The sequence below is a fragment of the Triticum dicoccoides genome, chromosome 3A, assembly GCF_002162155.2.
Source record: "Triticum dicoccoides isolate Atlit2015 ecotype Zavitan chromosome 3A, WEW_v2.0, whole genome shotgun sequence".
Taxonomy (NCBI): Eukaryota; Viridiplantae; Streptophyta; class Magnoliopsida; order Poales; family Poaceae; genus Triticum; species Triticum dicoccoides.
The window spans coordinates 140,005,461-140,025,402 of record NC_041384.1 but is presented as its reverse complement, the minus strand read 5'-3'; the positions used below and the strand labels follow the sequence as shown (position 1 = coordinate 140,025,402).

Genomic DNA, 19,942 nt, shown 5'->3' with positions numbered 1-19,942 from the left:
TGCTGGAACATTTGGATGCAGAGAGATGGAAATATTTTCAGAAATGAAGTACCAGGAATTTTATCTTGGAAGCATAGGCTCAAGTGAGATCTCTGTTGGTCAATCATAGGACAAATGCAAAGCATATAGACTCTCAGTCACTGGATTGCATCCCTAATTTGATTACTTTCTTTCTCTATTTGCTATTTCTCATGTTAGAAAAACTGGAGTTGGTTAGCTGCAGATTTTCATCTGCTTGCATGTATATTTGTACATATTTTTCATTTTAATGGAAAGTACACCATACAACTATTGTTCTACGGTTTCAAGGTAAAAAGAAAAAACCTCTCCAAACCCATCATTCCTTTTGAAAAGAGGGAAAAACCTCGGCCTCTCTAAACCCATTTATCCGGATCCAAAATATCTCAAACTGATTCTATATCCGATTTATAAAATATGGCAACACTGTTTGTCCAGATTATAACTAGGACGATAAATTGGGTATAGTACAATACAACAAAATCTATATCATGATTGTATGACAAATACAAGTAATGCTTCTGATCATAAATACTATAGCCGGATACAAATGCAACTTCAATTCTCAGAGTAGTCATATATATGGCGACATCTACCCATACGACGAGGAGAGCTCAGATCACACTTCTGTAGAATATGTGCCACTGTCGCCCCCGTCCATAATGTTCTGAAATGAAGTCGGAATCGGAGGCAACTCAACGTCAACGGCACCTTCCAGCATGCGTACAACTTGCCCCATTGATGGCCTGTGGATCTCATCATCCTGGATGCACCAGCAAGCAACCCTACAGGCAACATCCAGCTCTTTTTCATTGCCCTCTCCTCCTAGCCGACCATCGAGCAAGCACAAGACATCTCCTTCATTCACTTTAGCTGCAGCATAAAGGGGGAAGTACCGATGATTTCCGTTCCCGGTAGCCCTCCTCCCGGAGATCAATTCGAGGAGCACAACACCAAAGCTGTAGACATCTGCCTTGTGAGTGATAGGCTGACCATACACCCACTCCGGTGCCAGATAGCCGATGGTTCCACGGAGGGTGGTCAGCGCCGTGCTCATGTCCCGTCCGAGAAGCTTGGCCATGCCAAAATCTGCGATTTTGGGGCAGAATTCAGCGTCCAGTAGTATGTTCTCGGGCTTGATGTCGCAGTGTATGATGCAGTCCCTGCATTCCTCGTGCAGATAGGAAAGGCCTTTAGCCATACCAATGGCAATGCGACGGCGAAGACTCCAACTCAAAACGCTTGTTCCTGATGAAAAGAGATGAGAATCCAAAGAGCCATTTGGCATGTACTCGTAGACCAGCAGCCTTCTGGCCCCTTCGCTGCAGAATCCAAAAAGGCGCACAAGATTTGTGTGTTGAATCAGCCCAAGAGTTTGTACTTCTGCTCGGAATTGCTTATCTCTGTGCCCGAAGCTTTTAAGCTTCTTCACGGCTACGGCAGTTGGACCTGCAACTGTTCCCCTGAATACACTTCCAAAGCCTCCTTCGCCGAGTTTGTCGGAGAAATTTCTTGTAGCTCTCTTGAGCTGTGTATAAGTGTAAACACCAAGAAAACCTTCCACTTTAGTCTGTCTTGAAGATCTGTTGTACACCCAGAAAACCACCAGCATGACAAGAAGAGCGGCAACTATTGGTCCAATAATCAACATGACATGCTGTATGTGTCCTTGCCGCCTTTTACCATGAGAACCTATACGCATGGAAATCTTGGTGTGGTGAGTGGTACTATTTCCAAAAGTCAAATTAAGCAACACATTATACCATATCTTGCATCCAGAGAGATCATAGGAATATGCGACGCAATAGCATTGGCTCAGACAGGTTGCTTCACAGTCTTCACTAGTTTCTTCGCTTGTATCTTGAGGGTTTGCAGGAAGGCCTTGCAGGTTGTCTAACAAAATAAACGAGTCGGTGGATATGCCATCTTCGCAATCCGAGGGTGTTATTCTAGAGCAGCCGCTAACAAATTGCCCAAGCCTCCATTCATCCGGATCACTTGGTCTGAAACCATCAATGCATGTGCATGTTCCTGCGCTTGTGCAAGCACTGAATGCGCCGCAATAGAAAGCACTGATTTTGCAGCTGGAGGGATAGCTCCATAGAGGTTGCCAACCAGTAATCGTCGAATTATTTACCCACCTCAGCAGACTGACCTGCCCCATATGCAGTCTCATGAATTGGAGATCATTTGGGTTCTCTGGATAGTTTAGCCGGACCAAACTGCCTTCTTCTTCGTACGTTACCATCCCGTCCGGAAAGGTACCAAGATGGTCATGCCCATCAATGGACATGACAAATCCCATCTTCCTACTCTGGTCAATCACGAGGGTGCAATGGTAAGGAGGCTTGGATAAAGTAAGCGAGATGTGTGCTCCGGTGGCCATGTTCAATCCCAGCCATGCTCCAGGTAGCAGAGCATCAGCTGGATGATCAAAGCTCTGCCATATGACCTTAGAATGGTTGGTCTGATCCTTCACAACAAAATTCCCAGTGTTAAGGAGAACCGCCACAGAACTGGCTGATCCATTTGTTGCTGAACCCGAGGCCCAGAGAACAGAACCAAGCTCCTCAATGTATAATTCACCTGCGGCAAGGTACAATGTTGTGTTGAGGAAGCTGGTGATAGGGATTCTGTTCCCCAGCCAGAACATAGCTCGGTGGCTGCCTATCAGGTTCTTGTACTGTATGCCCAAGTAGTGCTTCATGGCACCTGGGGATGGGGAGAAGAACCCCAACCCAAATACACCATTTTCGGAGACCAAAAGTTCGCTGCCCGAGATAGATTGGCCAGGAAGAAGGGTATCCATTGGAACTGCAGCCTGACTTGCATCAAATACTAGGAACATGTAGGGGATCAGTGCAGCAAGTAGGACAGAGATAGAAGACTTGCAGTTCATTTCTTCAGTTGTAACCATAATCTATCAGTGAAGCCAGAAGAAGACAAAAGCAAAGAAATGATCAATATATACAGGGTTATGAAGGAAAACTGAAACAAGGGCAGATATTATAATACACACCTCAAGCAAAGAGGCTTCAAGTTGCTCTCATCTCCATGCTATACTCGCTGTTCCTGCATTTCTCCAGTAGTGGTGGTTGGTTTTGTTTACAAATAGGAGAGCAACCTGCTAGTTGATTAGGACAGTTATCTGTCTAAGTGGACAAATCCAAGCAGGGTCAAGCAACCTATTTTGACTGACCAATAATGACAAATGGTAACGATGTGCTTTCACTGATGGTTTTTGCCAAACATTCCACTCAACAAGGCTTTCAGATATGTGCCTTGCTCCAGACCTCCAGTCTGCTCCATACATGGTCCACTCAACAAGTGCTCTTTTTTCATTTTCCGTTCTGTCGTTTCTTTACATAAGTTGTGTAGTTGATGGGAAGAAATTCAGAGCCTCAGAGAGAAGTAGACATCGTTTCCTCAGGGCGTAAACTTGGTACTGTTCACTCGATCGCCATCGCTGTCCTGGCCGAATACAATCTTCTTTCGTGCAAGGACAAAGTTAGAATTAATTTAGATCACTAATATTGCATGAAAAAGCAAGCATCCCTACAAATGTGATAATCTAGTAGATATACTAGCAACATTATATGACCTGTACAAGGAGAACTCCAGGTACAGACCAGCATCACTGAACAATGACCTACTGAAAATGCTTATACTGTAAATAGACAAATTCATTAACAAGAGTTACAGCTGCACTTAAGTTTCAGAAACAGAACCAAATTGCAATTGCAAACAAATTGGCTTATTCTAAAATTAATTTTATAATAATGCATTTTTTTCAGACTGCACAGCTTAACATAGGAATCCAAAAGGGTTTACATTAGGTTTTTTTCACCACATTTTATGACTGCGCAACCTATCATAGAAGTGTATTAATTCCCGTATCCGGGTGCATGAGGTTCTAGGATTTTGCATCAACGAATGGAAATGAACAGAATATCAAAATGGCCCTCATTTGGTCCATTCATCAGTCATCATTTTCCCTCTTAAGATGAGAGCTTAGTAATATATTCAACGCCACTCCAATTATTTAATGCATAAGCTGGTCAACAGCATGTCCACTCATGGTAAAATTCAATCATTTTTTTCTGCCGTAAGTTCAATCATCCGTACAATATATATTACAGTAGGTGATTAACTTACATACAGGAGAGCAACATGTTGGTTGATAAGGACATTTAGCTGTCTAAGTGGACAAGTCCAAGCACAGTCAAGCAACATATTTTGACAAATGGTAACAAAATGTTTTCGCTAATGTTTTTTGCCAAACATTCCACTCAACAAGGCTTTCAGATTTGTGCCTTGCTCCAGATCCCCAGTCCGCTCCATACATGGTCTGCTCCTATGGGTCTATAAGTCTATTGTTCTTCTTTCTTTTTCCGTTCTTTTCTTTTCTTTTCATGAGTTATATATAGTTGATGGGCAGGAAGTCAGAGCCTCAGAGAGAAATAAAAATTTTCTCCTCAGGGCATAAACATTGTATTACTCACCAGATCGCACCACTGTCCTGGTCAAATACAATCTTCTTTCATGCAGGGACAAGACCAGTGACAAAGTTATAATTAATTTAGAGATAACTAATATTGCATGAAAAAGCAAGCATCCGCGCAAACGTAATGATCTAGTAGATATACTAGCAACATTATATGACCTGTACAAGGAGAACTCCAGGTACATACCAGCATCACTGAACAATGACCTACTGAAAATGCTTATACTGTAAATAGACAAATTCATTAGCAAGAGTTACAGCTGCACTTAAGTTTCAGAAACAGACCTGGTTCTCTGGATAGAAACAAGAACCAAATTGCAATTGCAGTCAAATTGGATTATTCCAAAATTTATTTTGTAATGCGTTGTTTCAGACTACACAGCCTAACATAGAAATCTAACAGGATTTACATTGGTCTTCTTCCACCACATTTTATGACTGGACAACCCATCATAGAAGTGTGTTAATTCCACTACCCCGGATGCATGAGTTTTTGGATTTTGCATCAACAAATGAAAATGAACAGAAGATTAAAATGGCCTTCATTCAGTCCATTCATCAGTCATCATTTTCCCTCTTAAGATGAGAGCTTAATGATATGTTCAATGCCACTCCAATTATTAATGCATGAGCTGGCCGATAGCATGTCCACTCATGGTAAAGCAATCAGAAGGAATAGCATACATGCGTAAAATTCAATCATTTTTTTCTCTACCATAAAAATTCAATCATCCATACCATATTTGTAGTAGGTGATTACGTTTTATTCATGGGTAATAACAAGCCTTCCGACTTACTGAAAAGACGTGTGTTGCAAAATGTAGGCGTGTGTTGCCTCCATTTACCAACTTCTTCACCACGACGCCCCTGTATAGATTCACCACCTGCTGAAACGTGTAACTGTATGATATCTTCATACGTCGATAGGAGATGAATGCATTGAAGAATCTGCAAGAAAACTGGAGTATCTTCTTTCTCTAACTTCGTTGAATCCCTACAACAATCCGCAGAGGGGATATGACGTGCATAAAACGGGTTATTTCAGTAGAGAGCTTATACTTTGGAACTGGAAAAAAAATTAGAACACAGATACTGATCACAACTCAGCAACAAGTGACTAATTCCCTAGCAACCTACGTACTTCAGAAATCAGAATATATAACACTGTTATCACCCTCCATAAGGTTCTGAAACGAAGCTGGAATAGGGGGCATCTCAGTGTCTAGGACACCTTCCAACATGCGAACAACTTGCCCCATTGACGGCCTGTCATTCTCTTCGTCCTGGATGCACCAGCAGGCAACCCTGCAGGTGACATCCAGCTCCTTCACATTAGCATCTCCTTCCAGCCTAGCATCCAGCAGGCACAGAACCTCCCCTTCGCTCACCTGAGCAGCGGCATAGACCGGAAAATATCGATGGTTCCCAAATTTCACCACCTCAGTGCTCCTTCTCCCCGAGATTATCTCGAAGAGCACAATGCCGAAGCTGTACACATCAGCCTTCTTAGTGATCGGCAGCCCGGATATCCACTCCGGCGCAAGATATCCCATGGTTCCTCGGATGGTGGTCAGTGCGGAGTTGAATTCTCGTCCAAGCAGCTTCGCCATACCGAAATCGGCAATCTTGGGGCAGAATTCTGCATCAAGCAGTATGTTCTCAGGTTTGATGTCACAGTGTATGATACAGTCCTCACATTCTTCATGCAGATAGGCGAGACCCTTGGCGATGCCTAATGCAATTTGGTACCGAACATTCCAACTCAACAGACCAGACTTCTCTGCAAAGAGATGACATTCCAAAGAGCCATTTCGCATGTACTCATACACCAGCAACCTTCTTTTCGCTTTGACGCAAAATCCCAAGAGACGAACAAGATTGCTGTGTTGGATCATCCCAAGTGTCTGAACTTCTGTCCTGAATTGCTTCTCTGCTTGCCCGAGGACTTTGAGATCCTTCACAGCGATGGCAGTTGATCCCGGTATTGTTCCCCTGAAAACACTTCCGAATCCTCCCTCGCCGATTTTATCAGAGAAATTCATGGTGGCTTTCTTGATCTGTCCATAAGAGTAGACTGCAAGAGGGCCTTCTACTTCAAACTTACCAGTGCCAAATGAATCCCTCCTGAATCTCCATAGCAGCACCGATATCAGTACCAAAGAAGCAAGGCCTATGAATCCAGTTACCAATAACACTATTCCTCTTGTTTGCAAGCCTTTCTTGTTCCTGAGCTTGGAGCCCATACGGAGGTAGATCTTGGTGTACGGAGGCCTAGCGGCCAAGCTCAGATTGTACAGGTTGTGGTACCATAGCTTGCATCCATGGCCATACGAGTAGGCGATGCAGTAGCATTTGCTCCGGCAAGCCGCCCTGCAGTCTTCGTCGGTTCCGGCCACCTCGTCCTGGGCGTTGTAAGGAAGCCCTTGCAGCTTGTCCAACGGGGCGAAGGAGTCGTCGTGCTCCGTCTGGCCGCCGGACTCGCAGCTCAGCGGGAGAGACCTCGAGCAGCCGGTGACGAAGTACCCAAGCCCCCACTCAATCGGGTACGACGGCGTGAACCCATCCACGCAGCCGCACTTCCCGCTGCCCGTGCAGGCGCCGAAGTCGCCGCAGAAGAACCCGCCGGATTTGCAATCGGAAGGGAAGGACCAGCGAGCGACCCAGCCGCCGGTGCCGTTTGCGGCGGGATCCTGCTCCGACCACCTCATCAGGCTGATTTGCCCCAGATTGAACTGCAAGAACTCAGTACCGTTCGCGGTTTCCGGGTGATTCAGCAGCAGCGAGCTGCCGTTGTCTTGAGAGGACACCATCCAGTCCGGGAAAGTGCCGCCGTTGGCGTGCCCGTCGGTGGTGAGCACGAACCCGTTCCTCCGGGTCGCGTCGACGCTGAGGCTGCCGTTGTGCGAGAAGCTCTTGAACGTCAGCGAGACGTTCTTCCCGGTGTCCTGGTCGAGCCCGAGCCTCGCGCCGGGGAGCATCGCGTCGCCGGGGTAGTCGAAGCTCTGCCACAGGACCAGGGAGGAGTTCCCCTGGTCCCTCACCACCAGGTTGCCGTTGTCGAGGAGGACCGCCATGGCGGCGGACGACACATTGCCGCCCGGCGAAGGCGACCACCAGAGGCTGGCCCCATTCTCCTTGATGTAGAGGCTGTCGCCGAAGATCTCCAGCGACGCGGCGGGCAGGTCGGTGATGACGACCCTGTCCCCGAGCCAGAAGGTGGGGCTGTTCCCCGCCATGTTCCTGAACCGGACCCCCAGGAAGTAGTGGATGCCGGGGCCCGGCGGAAAGAAGCCCAGCTCGAAGCCGCCGCTCTTGGAGACCAGGGTCTCGTTCCCGGAGATGCCCTTGCCGGGGAGGATGGTGTCCGTGGTGGCAGACGCGGCCAACAGGGAACAGTGGAGGAGCAGGAATAACAGCGCCGCCGGTTTGGGTGGGGAGATGCCAAGGCCGAGCGGACGCGCTGCGCCGCCGCCATTGGTGGACATAACTTCAAGAGGAGCGAACGCGGCACCTCGCCCCACAATCAGTGGCGGCGGCGAACGCGCCGGCAACGCCGATGGCTGCTACTTCAGTTCCAAGAAAAATGTGGGAGGCTTCAGAGTGCAAGCACTTGTTTCTTTGAGAGACGTGTCCAGAGTTGAAACTTGAAACTAGTCGCACTTGTTTTTCCTTTCGCAATTTAGGTTGACTGCTTTGTTTGCGTCGTCAATTATTATTTTTTAATAGTTTTGTTAAAGCACATCTAGATGTGCTACTGAGAGTGTCGGGTGATTGGTGCGACATATGCCAATGGATGGCTTATCATTGTGGGAGCTAATAAAACATCGCGGGTGCCTGGAAACGGGATAAGGCGAAGACATGCACGCCGGTGAATCTTACCCAGCTTCAGGGCTCTCCGTGAAGATAACATCCCTAATACTGCTCTGCGGGGTCTCCGCATGATCACTATCTCGACGGGTAGCTACAGGATGCTCCTTGAGCTGTTCGGTGAAAGGATGAAGGAGGGCAAGGCCAGCCCGCTCCTCTTCTCCTTATGATGTCTAAAACTATCCAAAGAGATCTCCCTCTGCATGGGAGCCCTGGAGGGTTTATATAGGCCTACCCCCAGGGGTACAATGGTAATCCGACTGGGCATGGGCCTTAGCCGTCTGTGTCTATGCTCACTGGCTTCTTCGCCGACTGGTGGGCCTCGCCGGCTGCCGGTCCTCTGGTCGACAGGCTGGCCCCGCCACTCGGGGGCTCTGTCGGGGGCTGGTTACTGTGGCCCCGCCCTTAGTGGCGAGGGCTTCGTCTTGGCAAGCATGGCTACAGTGCCGCCGCCGGGCGACTTATCACTATAGGCTTACCTCGTCTTATCTCCTTAATGGGGCGCCTCCTTCGAGGGAGTGGACTGGCCGGCTACTGGGGAATCGGCCGTACCCCAGGCCGACTGGGGGTGGCCCGGCCGCCTTCGGGTGTCTCCATGACGGATGGGACTCGCCGCCCATGGGTCGTACTGACGGCTCGTCGTGGGTGACATCATGGTCAATATGGCAACAGTGCCGTGCCGAACGGGTGAGGGCCGCCCGTACGACGTACTGTGGCCAGGCGTGCTCCGGGATTCGAGGGTGGCAGGTTTCGCTGTAGCCACGCCCCGTCTCATCGCCGTTATGTGGGTGCAGATTTTGAGGGCACGATCTGGGCCGCCTGCTGAGGGGGGGGGCGGCTTCTTGGAGTCGGCCTTCTTGTGGCCGGCTTCGTGGAGCCGGCCCTCTTGGGGCTTTCTTCTTGGAGATTTTTAGGCCTAGGCCGCCTTCGCACAGCCGGCCTGAGGGGCAGTCGGCTGGAGGAAGGCGACCCCACGTCTTGGAAGCTTGAAGACTCGATCGGCCTATAATTTTTCTGAAGTGCCAAGGGGAGCCGGCTAGACTACCCGTGGTCATTTACTCCATCAGTAGTCCCCGAAGCTGGTTGGGCTCCGAGGCAGAAAAAGGAGTCGAAAAGGTCAAACAGCTTCATGTCTTGAGGAGCCGGAGCCGGCTTTGATTAGGTGCGTCGTCTTCTGGAGGGCGTCGAAATTCGTGGGAGGGAACCAAGCGGCGCGCGAGTTAGGCTGCGGGCTGATCGCCCGCCGCCCGCGCGCCACGCGGCACCCAATGGCTGGACGGGCCTGCCAGCCCACGCGCGCGACGGGACGCCGCCGCAGTCCGTGGCCCGCCACTACCGGGCCACGGCCCACGCTCGGATCTTCTGTGGCCTGGGCGGACCGCGCACCTCCCTGCGGCGGTTGCCACATGCCGTGGAAGCGCAACAAGCGCAGGACGTGGGAGGAGTGGGCGCAGTTAATCCCACGTTCCCCCACGCCTCGCCTCCTCGGCTTCGCCGTACGAGGCTTATAAGTAGGGGGGAGGAGGGGGAGCGGCAAACGCTCGCATGCTCGCTCTCGCCCCGCCCCTTTCGTTTCTTCTTCTCTGTCGCCACAACTCCCCGCCGCTGTCCGGCTCTTCCGCCAACCTCCTTGGCTCGCCGTTGCTTTGCCGCGGCAGGGTCGCGTGTCTCTCCGTCGCCGCATCTTTCTCGTCGCCGCGCCATCCTCATGGCGCTGTCGAGCTCCTGGGACGGCTCCAATGTCCACGACGACCACGTCGACTTTCTCCGCCGGACGCGGCAGCTGCTGGGCGCGGATTACGTGCGGGTCCGTCTCGCGCCGGAGAGGGAGATCTCGCCGGCACCAGAAGAGGATGAGTGGGTAATCTTCCGCTCGCATTGCCTGCGCGGCTTTAGCCTGCCAGCGAGTGGGTTCTTCCGCTCCTTCCTCGAATTCTATCATCTCCAGCCGCATCACCTCACTCCCAACGCGGTGATGCTGCTGTTGGCCTTCGTCACCCTGTGCGAGGGTTTTCTTGGCGTCCTCCCCACCCTTGAACTGTGGGGAGAGTTCTTCCAGTGCAAGCTTGGCACTGTTGTTGCGGGCGTGCCCGCCCCATGCGGCGCCTTCATCACTGTCCGGAGGACGGGCGACAACAACCCGTTTCCGTCCATCCCGCTGATCCAGTCGGTGAAGCTCTGGCAGAAGTCCTACTTCTACGCGAAGAATATCGCTCCGCAAGGCGACTTCGTCAACCTGCCGGCTTACGTAGCCGGCCCGCCGGCTGGGAGGCAGTCTTCATGGTCTTTCCGGTCCAGGTCGTTGTCTCCAGGCGGGGCCGCCTCCGTTGCCCGGCTCCGGGTGATGATCCAGTCGAAGGGTCTGTCCGGGGACGACCTGGTGGCCGCCTTCGTGGAGCGTCGGGTGCTTCCGCTCCAGGGCCGACCTCACATGATCGGCCAGATGAGCGGCCGCTTCGACCCGTGACGGCTAAGCACCAAGGAGATGCCTCACGCCGAGGTGTCTTATATGGTGAATTATATTTCCAACTGCAAACTCACCGAGGAGTGGCAGTATGGCAAGGAGCCATACTCTCGCGCCAATCCTCCGCCTATGGTAAGATTCTCTTTTTTTTTCTTTGCTTGTTGCCGAGTTCATGGTGGCCGACTCCTGACCAGCCGGCTTTTCTTTGGCAGAACCCCGCGCTTCCACCGGCAACCGGGGCTGCGGGGGTGGAACGCCAGTTCCTCCCTGACCGCACGATGGACGACGTTGACGATCCGGACCTGGGGGCGGCCGCCATGGAAGAAGACGTCGCAGGGGAGAGCAGCGAGGTAGGCGGCTCTGGGCTCGGGGCCTCCTTCGAGGATTGGCCAGATGATGCCGAGGCCGAAGTTGTTCCGCGCCATCAGCCGGCGCCCGATCACCAAAGCGCGGGCCCATCCACCGCGCTGGCTCTCCATGGCGGCGCGCAGAAACGCCGGGCCGCGTCGACCTACTTCGGCAGTCGGCCCAAGAAGCCCAAGAGTACCGCGGCGGCGACCAAGCGCGATGAGGCGGCCGCGAAGGCGGCCCGCTTCCGCAAGGTGGTGAAGCAGCCGCAGGCGGTCTCAGCGTAAGTGTCGCTGTTCTCATGCCTTTCTTTTTTCTTCTTCTTCGGTTGATGTTTTTCCAAACCTTTTTTCTCAATTTATCAAACATGGCCCCTCTTTCCCTTGGGCGGGTCCCGGCCGCCTCCATAGTCGGAGCCGTGAGAGGGTCTTCAAGCTCCCGCCGGGTGGATCCCCGCGCCGACCTCCTAGAGGCAACGGAGCGGAATGCGCGGGAAGTGCGGGAGGAGCGGGAGGCGGAGGAGTGGAGGGCGACTCGAGAGGCGAAGCAGAAGTCAGCGGAGGCGCGAGCCATCGCGGCCGCCAAGGCCCAGGCAGAGGCCGCAGACGCGGAGAGGGAGGCGGAGGCCCAGCAGAACCAGCCTCCGTAGTTCATCATTCCCCTCCGCGCCGTGGCTCCCGACACCCCTGTGCCCCCGTTGGAGGAGGCCGACCGCGTCCAGCCGGAGATGGAGAGGGAGGTGGCGCCATCGCCGCCGACTGGAGCGGGCTGAGGAAGCTGTCCTGAAGTGCCGCCCGTGCAGCCGGCTAGAGGCGAGCCGGCCATGGGAGGGGATCTTGTGATCTCGTCGCCGCCTCGCCGGCGCGCGTGGAAGGCGACTTCAGCGCCGGACGCGCAGAAAACCGTGGACGCTGGCTCGCCGACCCAAGACCTAGAAGCGGCCAGCGATAGCTTGTCTGGGTGGACGCCGGACGGCGGGACAGCCGTGCTGAATGTGGCGATGCAGGACGTCCAGAACCGTCTTCAGGCCCAAGCCACCGCGCTCAAGCAGTACACCCAGGAGTTTCTCACGACGCGATCGGTTATTCGGGTGAGTCCTCCTGCTCTTTGTTGATTGCTTTTGATTTCTTCTGTGGGGGCGCGTCAGCGCACCCACTGGGTGTAGTCTCCGAGTTCCGAGCCGGCTGCTGAGCAGGTGGCTTGGAACTTCTTGGAAAGCTTGATTGCCGTCTTGTTCTTACTCGCCTCCCTTGTCTTATCTGCAGGAGTACCACAACCTCCGCGCGGCCGCTTTCAACTCCCAGGCCCAAGAGTTGAATCAGAAGGCCACTGATCTGATCGAGGGCCAGAGTAAGTGCTTCGTTTTTCTTTTAAGTGGGGGTGCGTCAGCGCACCCACTGGGTGTAGTCCCCGAGATTCGGGCCGACTACCGAGTAGTCTGGTCGGATCTTTTCCTGACGACTTCTTTCTTCATATTTGCAGGGGCCAATGCTGACTTGAAGAGCCAGCTAAGCGGAGCCCAGTCCTTCCTTCGCGCCAAGGAAGATGAGTGCGTCGCCCTTCGCCTGGCCAAGAAGCTGGCCGATCAGGAGGAGAGCCACAAGGCGGCACATGACAGCGAGGCCGCCCTCAAAGCTGAATATGAGAACGAGGCAGCAAATTGGTCCGAGACGAGGCAGGCGCTGAGCCAAGGCTACAGCCGGGTGGAAGACTTTATTGACGGTAGGCCGCCTTCTTCTTTGCTTCTTTGCCTGCCTCCTACTATCTGATTCATTTTTTGACTTTGTGCCACTGCTTTCCTGTTTGTGCAGATTACTTTTCCGACTACTCTGCCGCCGCCACCCAAGCCATCGAGGCCTACTGCGACACGCAACGGCAGGCGGGGGCCGAGATCGCGTCGGGTGCCAGTCGGTCACTTGAGGAGCAGCTCCTGGGGCTTCAAGCCCGCTTGCAGCCGGCCACCGCATGCTCCACCGTCTTCAGCGTGCCAGGGCGCAAGTGCTGGCCGCCCTCTGGCCTGGCGAGGTGATTCCGCGCACCCCAAGTCGGACTGCCGACTGGCTAGAGGTCGCAGTCGGCCGCTTCGAGGCTTGGAAGGCGTCAGCGGCCCGGTCTGGCGCAGGGCGGGCACTGGAGTTCGTCCGAGCCTGGTATCCAGGGCTGAAGTTAGACCAGTTGAGCACCTGGCGGCAGGAGGCTGACGAGGAGCTGGAGGCGGTGCGGCCGGCTATCGTCCAGCGCGCCTCGGCGATCGCCGAGTACACCGACACCAGCGCCTTTGCCCCTGAGGTGGATGACGCCGGCGTCGCTCAGTCGGAGGAGTGGTTCGGGCTGAACCCGGCCGAAGGTGAGGACTCGGCGGAGGAGATTGCCTCCAGTGATGAGGGCGAAGGGGAAGAGGGAGAGGATGATGAAGACGCTACGCCGGATGGTGAAGCGACCAGCCCGCCTCAGCCCGATCGTGCCTCTACCAACGATGTCGAGACTCGCCAGCCGGTCACTCCTCCAGCCAGCACCGCCGACTCCGCCAACCTGCCCAACTCGCCCGTTGTTCCCCTGGCTTGATCCGCCGTCCTTGCTTTCCTGCTTGTTACTCTTTTGAACAATCTCTAAATTTGCGCAGTTCCACCCACTGGGGATGTATTCAGACTATGTTGAATGCTAGCCTTTCGAAGGTCTTTTGTGTAAATATTATGCATGTGTTTGGCTTCCATTTATGTTTGCTTTTTATCCTTTGGCTTTTTCCTTTGCCGCCTTCCCTTGGCTGCCGCCTTCCCAGCCGGACAGCTGCTCTGCAGTCTGTGGCCGGAGAAGGACTTGGTCATTTTGGGAAGGCAAGTACTCGAGCTTTCTCAGATTGCAGCAAGGTGAACGGGAAGCCGGCCAGCCGACTGCTCTGGTAGCCAGCTGGCGGGGTGGGAGGCCGGCTCGCGTTATATAAGTTCGTTGGTCCTTAGCCATTTTTCGCGTGGGCATCCTTTCCTGCCCTTGGCTCTTGCTAGTCGGATAGTCGATTCTTCGAGCTACGACTTTTGGCAAGAAGGGGCTTGGGTGCCGGCACACTACTTATCTGACTGCAGGTGGAACTTTAGATATAACTTGAGGCGGCGAGTCCCCGGGCCGACTGGTCGAACCCGGTGCCGGGCGAAGAAAGCAAATGTAGTAACATAATTGTATGCATGATACTCATCATTCATAGATAAAAGAGGGTAGTCCCCGAGTGCTCCTCGGGGCACCCCTTGTCTCGTACTTAGTACAAAAGGTAGCGTGCTACGTACTGCTTTTTAACTGCAAAATCTTCGGAGGAGATTGGCGTCCCATGGTCGTTCCGACTCCTTACCGGAATCATCTCTCTTGCGTGCCTTCGGCTTCTGCGCATCGATTAGGTAGTAGGAGTCGTTGCCTAAAGCTCTGCTGATGATGAAGGGGCCCTCCCAAGGGGCCGAGAGCTTGTGCTGGCCGGCTGTTCACTGGATCAGCCGGAGCACAAGATCGCCCTCTTGGAAAGATCTTGGCTTGACCTTCCGGCTGTGGTAGCGGCGCAGACCCTGCTGATAGATGGCAGACCGACTGAGGGCTAACAGCCGGCCTTCTTCCAGCAGGTCAACGCCGTCTTCTCATGCTTCCTTGGCTTCCGCCTCCATGTACATGGTGACCCGAGGCGAGTCAAACTCGATGTCAGTTGGGATGACAGCCTCGGCACCATATACAAGGAAGAAAGGGGTGAAGCCGGTTGACTTGTTCGGGGTAGTGCGCAAACTCCAGAGGACGGCCGACAGCTCGTCGAGCCAACAGCCGACCGAACGCTCCAATGGCACGACCAGTCGGGGCTTGATGCCGGATAGGATGAGGCTGTTTGCTCGCTCGACCTGGCCGTTTGACTGCGGGTGGGCAACGGACGCTAGGTCCAGCCGGATGCCGTGTGTTGCGCAGAAACGTGCCAGTGCTCCCTTTGCAAAATTTGTGCCGTTGTCGGTGATGATGCTATGCGGCACGCCATACCGGGTTGTAATATCTGCGATGAAAGTAACGGTAGTCGGCCCATTCAGCTTCTTGATCGGCTTTGCCTCAATCCAGTTGGTAAATTTGTCCACAGCGATGAGCAAATGTGTCATGCCGCCGCGTGCCGTCTTGAACGGGCCCACCATGTCTAGCCCCCAGACGGCAAAGGGCCAGGTGAGGGGGATGGTCTTGAGTGCAGAAGCCGGCAGGTGTTGCTTGGAGCTGAAAACTTGGCACCCTTTGCAGTGTTTGACTAGTTCCTTGGCGTCTTCCAAAGCAGCCGGCCAGAAGAATCCGTGGCGAAAAGCTTTGGCGACGAGTGATCTTGAGGCTGCATGGTGGGCGCATTCGCCTTGGTGGATGTCCCTGAGGATTGCTATGCCCTTCTCTGGTTCAACGCAACGCTGGAAGACTCCAGTGACGCTGCGCCTAACAAGCTCTTGGCTGACGATTGTGTAGGCTCCGGCTCGGTGTTGAACTTGTCTTGCTGAGATCTCGTCGGTTGGCAGCTCTCTGTTTACTAAGAAGTTGAGGATGGGCTGGGCCCATGATGGAGCTGTGACTTCTTCTATTGTCAGGACTGCCACTATGATAGGGACGGGTGGGCCGGGTGGTGAAGAGTTGGAGTCGGAGTCGGTCACCGCCTGTTGTGTTGATGCAGTCCCCGGGCCGGTTGCAGTAGCCCCCGGGCCGAGTTCCGAATTCCCCGGGCCGGGTGCGACTATGGTAGTCCCCGGGCCGCCTGTTGGAGTCCCCGGGCCGCCTGTTGGAGTCCCCGTGCCGCTTGCTTGGTTTCCCAAGTCGGATCCGACCGCGTCGGGGCCAGGCGGCACGAAGATGGAATCATATTCTGGAGACGGCTTGATAGACGGCTTGAGGAGGCGGTGGAGAGAAACGCCGGCTCGTATAGCTTGCCGGGTGGATCCTACTCGTGGCAGGGCATCTGCTTGCATGTTGTCGGCACATGGTACATGAAGGAACTCACATCCTTCAAAATATCCACTGATTTGCTGGACGAGGAAACGATAGCTCGCCATGTTTGCGTCCTTGGCGTCCCAGTCACCGGATGACTGTTGGACCACCAAATCTGAGTCGCCATAGCACAGGATCCGGCGGATGCCGAGCTCTTTGGCTAGCCGGAGCCCGTGTATGAGCGCCTCATACTCGGCCACATTGTTGGAGGCGGCAAAATGAATTTGCAATGTATACTTGAGCTTGTCGCCCTTGGGAGAGGTGAGGACGATGCCGGCTCCCAAGCCGGTGTGCATCTTGGACCCATCGAAGTGCATCCGCCAGTGAGTGGAGTCGGGGGCCGGTGGCAGGTATTGGGTTTCGGCCCAATCGACGAGGAAGTCGGCCAGTGCCTGGGACTTAATAGCGGTGCGGGGCTGGTGGAAGATCGCGTAGGGGGCCAGCTCAATAGCCCATTTGGCCACCCGGCCGGATGCATCCCGGCTGCCTATGATCTCAATGAGCGGGGCAGTACACACGACCGTGATGGGGTGCTCTTGAAAATAGGGCTTGAGCTTCTTGGCAGCGACGTACACACCGTAGCACATCTTCTGGTAGTGTGGGTAGTTCTGCTTCGAGGTGGATAAGACTTCGCTTAAATAATACACCGACCTCTGGACCGGCTGAGCCCGGCCTTCTTCTGGGCACTGGACTACGATGACTGTGCTGACCACCCGGCTAGTAGCGGTAATGTAAAGGAGCATGGGCTCCTTTTCAGCCGGTGCCGCCAAGACAGGCGGCGTGGTCAACATCTTCTTTAGCTCGTGGAAGGCTTGGTCCGCCTGGTCGTTCCACTCGAAATGAGTGGACTTCTTCATGATTCGGTAGAGGGGGAGGGCTTTCTCTCCGAGCCGACTGATGAAGCAGTTTAGGGAAGCCAAGCATCCGGTGAACTTCTGGACATCCCGTAGCTTGGTGGGAATCTACATTCTCTCTATGGCCTTGATCTTCATCGGGTTGCACTCGATGCCGCATTTGGAGACCAGGAAGCCTAGGAGCTGGCCGGCTGGTACTCCGAACACACATTTCTCGGGGTTGAGCTTGATTTGAAATCGGCGCAAGTTTTCAAATGTCTCTCTGAGGTCTTCCAGCAAGGTGCCGCACTTCTCCGTCTTCACCACAATATCGTCTACATAGACGTGGGCATTTCTGCCGAGCTACTTGAGGAGATATTTCTGCATGCAGCGCTGAAAAGTGGAACCGGCATTTCTTAAGCCAAATGCCATAGTTAGGTAGCAGAAGGCTCCGAATGGTGTGATGAAGGCGGTTTTCAGGCAGTCAGTTGGATCCAACTTTATCTGGTGGTAGCCTGAGTAGGCATCCAAGAAACTCAACAGGTCGCATCCGGCTGTGGAGTCTATTACTTGATCAATCCTTGGCAAGGCGAAGTGATCTTTGGGGCAGGCTTTGTTGAGGCTGGTGTAGTCTATACACATGCGCCATTTGTTATTTTTCTTCAACACGAGGACCGGATTGGCGAGCCACTCTGGGAAGAAAACTTCCATAATGAAGCCAGCTACCAGAAGCTGGGCTATTTCTTCTCCTACAATCCTTCTCTTCTCTTCCGATAGTCGGCGGAGGGGTTGTTTGACTGGTTTTGCACCTTCTCGGATGTGTAGCTTGTGCTCGGCGAATTCCTTTGGCACACCCGGCATGTCCTTGGGGGACCATGCGAAAATGTTCCAATTCTCATGGAGGAAATCAGTGAGCTTGCCTTCCTATTTGCTGTCCAGGTTTGCCCCGATGGTGGCAAACCTTTCTGGGTGATCCGGGTCCAGAGGTACCATCTTTGTTTCTTTGGCCAGCTGAAAAGAACCTTGGGCATCACACTCCTTGGGGTCGGGGGACAGGGCCGGCTGCTTGCCAGCCATGGCCACGACTCGGTCCAGTATCTTCTTCTCCTCAGCAATTACAAGGGACTCGGCCAGCCGACTGCTAGCAGCCGCACACTCGGAGGATTTCTTGTAGTCTCCGGCTATGGTAATGATGCCCTTGGAACTTGGTATCTTCATCTTGAGGTAGGCATAATGGGGTACATCCATGAACTTGGCCAGGGCAGGTCGGCCAAGCAACGCGTGGTAAGGGCTCTCTAGATCCACCACTTCAAACCACACCGCCTCTCGGCGGAAATGATCCTTGTCCCCGAAGAGGACGTCTATCTTGATCTTGCCGATTGGGGAGCAGGATAGGCCGGGAACAATTCCATGGAACACGGTCCGACTGGGCATGAGTTGCTTCGTCTTGATGCTTAGCTTCTCCATGGTGTCACGGTATAGTATGTTGATACTGCTCCCACCATCTATCAGCACGCGGGAGAAACGGGCGGCTCGCCTTTCTGTAGCAAGAGTGGCATCCAGAACCAATGCATAAGAGCAGGGAGACGGCATCACCTCTGGGTGATCTATCCGGCTCCAGCTAATAGGCCTTTCTGACCAGTGCATGAACTCTGGGTTGTTGGCGGCAACTGCATTGACTTCTTGGTGTTGTCAGCGCCGGTACGCCAATCTTCTGGCTGGCTTGTAAAGACGACGTAGGCGGCATGCTCGTCAGGGTACTCGTGTTGAACTGCCCCGACCACTAGTCGAGCAGCCGACTGCGGAGGAGTCGGAGGCGGCTGACCAGCAGGCGGAGGTGGCGCCATCCCCTCACCCTTGGAGATCCGTGTGAGCCAGTGGCATTTTTGGGTTGTGTGGTTTGAAGGCTTTGCGCTGCTGTGAAACTTGCAGGGGGCATCAAGTGCTTGCTCGTAGGAGAAAGCCGGCTGCCAAGCCGGCCTGCCGCCCTTCTGCTTCTTGGGTGCGGTCCGCCCTTTGGGTTGTTCGTCTTTGACTGTGGCCACCTGCCGACTGGTGGAAGGCGGCAGGGGAGCCTTGCGCTTGTGGTCGTTTTGGTACGGGCGTCGGCTGGACTCTCCAGCCGGCGTCTTGGGACTTGGAGCGAGCACCTTCCCGGAGGCGTCTACTCGGAGCTCGGTCTTCATTGAGGAATCGGCCGTGGCGTATTTATCAACTATGATCAGCAGCTCGTCAAGCGTAGTTGGCTCGACGCAGAGGAGTCGGTGCTTGAGGAGGGTGCCTTCTCGGCACCCGGCGGTGAAGTACTCTATAGCTTGAATCTCGTGCACTCCCTCGCAGGAGTTGCGGAGCTCGGCCCAACGCGTGAGGTAGTCGCGAGTCAATTCGTTGGGCCCTTGGACACACAAGGAGAGCTGTCGGGGCTTGGGAGCCCACTTGTAGGTGCTGGTGAAGTTACGGATGAAGGCTTCAGTGAAGTCTAGCCAGCTGTTGACGTTGTAAGGCTTGAGGCTGTTGAGCCAGGTGCGCGTCGTGCCTTGGAGCATGAGGGGCACATATTTTATGGCAACACGCCTGTTGCCATTCGCGATGCTAACCGCGATGGAGTAGTCGATCAACCAATCCTCCGGCTTCACGGAGCCGTTGTACTTAGGCGTGTCTCTTGGGAGCGAGAACCCTTTGGGGAAGGGCTCGTCGCGGATGCGGGGGCCGAAGCAAGGCGGACCGACATCATCTTCTTCTTCCAGGGCCAGGGATCGCGCAAGGCGGTCGATCCGGTGGCGGGCATCATTCTCGCCGACTCCTTCGCGGCGACCCAGCCGGCCGCCGAGAGTCGGATGCATGACAGGCGGCGGGGTAGGGTATCTCTCCCCACGAGGCGGAGGAGGGGGGGGGGGGTTGCCCCACCACTCCACAGCTCGAGGGCGGCCCTCT

The 19,942-nt window shown here is 54.1% G+C and overlaps 2 protein-coding genes across 2 annotated transcripts; both read right to left on the bottom strand.

The window, feature by feature from the left end:
• Positions 1–427: 427 nt before the first annotated feature.
• Positions 428–5,377, bottom strand: LOC119267618 (G-type lectin S-receptor-like serine/threonine-protein kinase At2g19130). Its single transcript, XM_037549042.1, has 2 exons — positions 3,038–5,377; positions 428–2,938 (listed from the first exon to the last, which is right to left on the bottom strand). Exon 2 carries the CDS (start codon positions 2,933–2,935, stop codon positions 638–640), a length of 2,298 nt encoding a protein of 765 aa, XP_037404939.1. The 5' UTR covers positions 2,936–2,938; positions 3,038–5,377; the 3' UTR covers positions 428–637.
• Positions 5,378–5,540: 163 nt separating this feature from the next.
• LOC119267617 (G-type lectin S-receptor-like serine/threonine-protein kinase At2g19130) lies at positions 5,541–8,125 on the bottom strand. Its single transcript, XM_037549041.1, has one exon. It carries the CDS (start codon positions 8,005–8,007, stop codon positions 5,665–5,667), a length of 2,343 nt encoding a protein of 780 aa, XP_037404938.1. The 5' UTR covers positions 8,008–8,125; the 3' UTR covers positions 5,541–5,664.
• Positions 8,126–19,942: the final 11,817 nt, after the last annotated feature.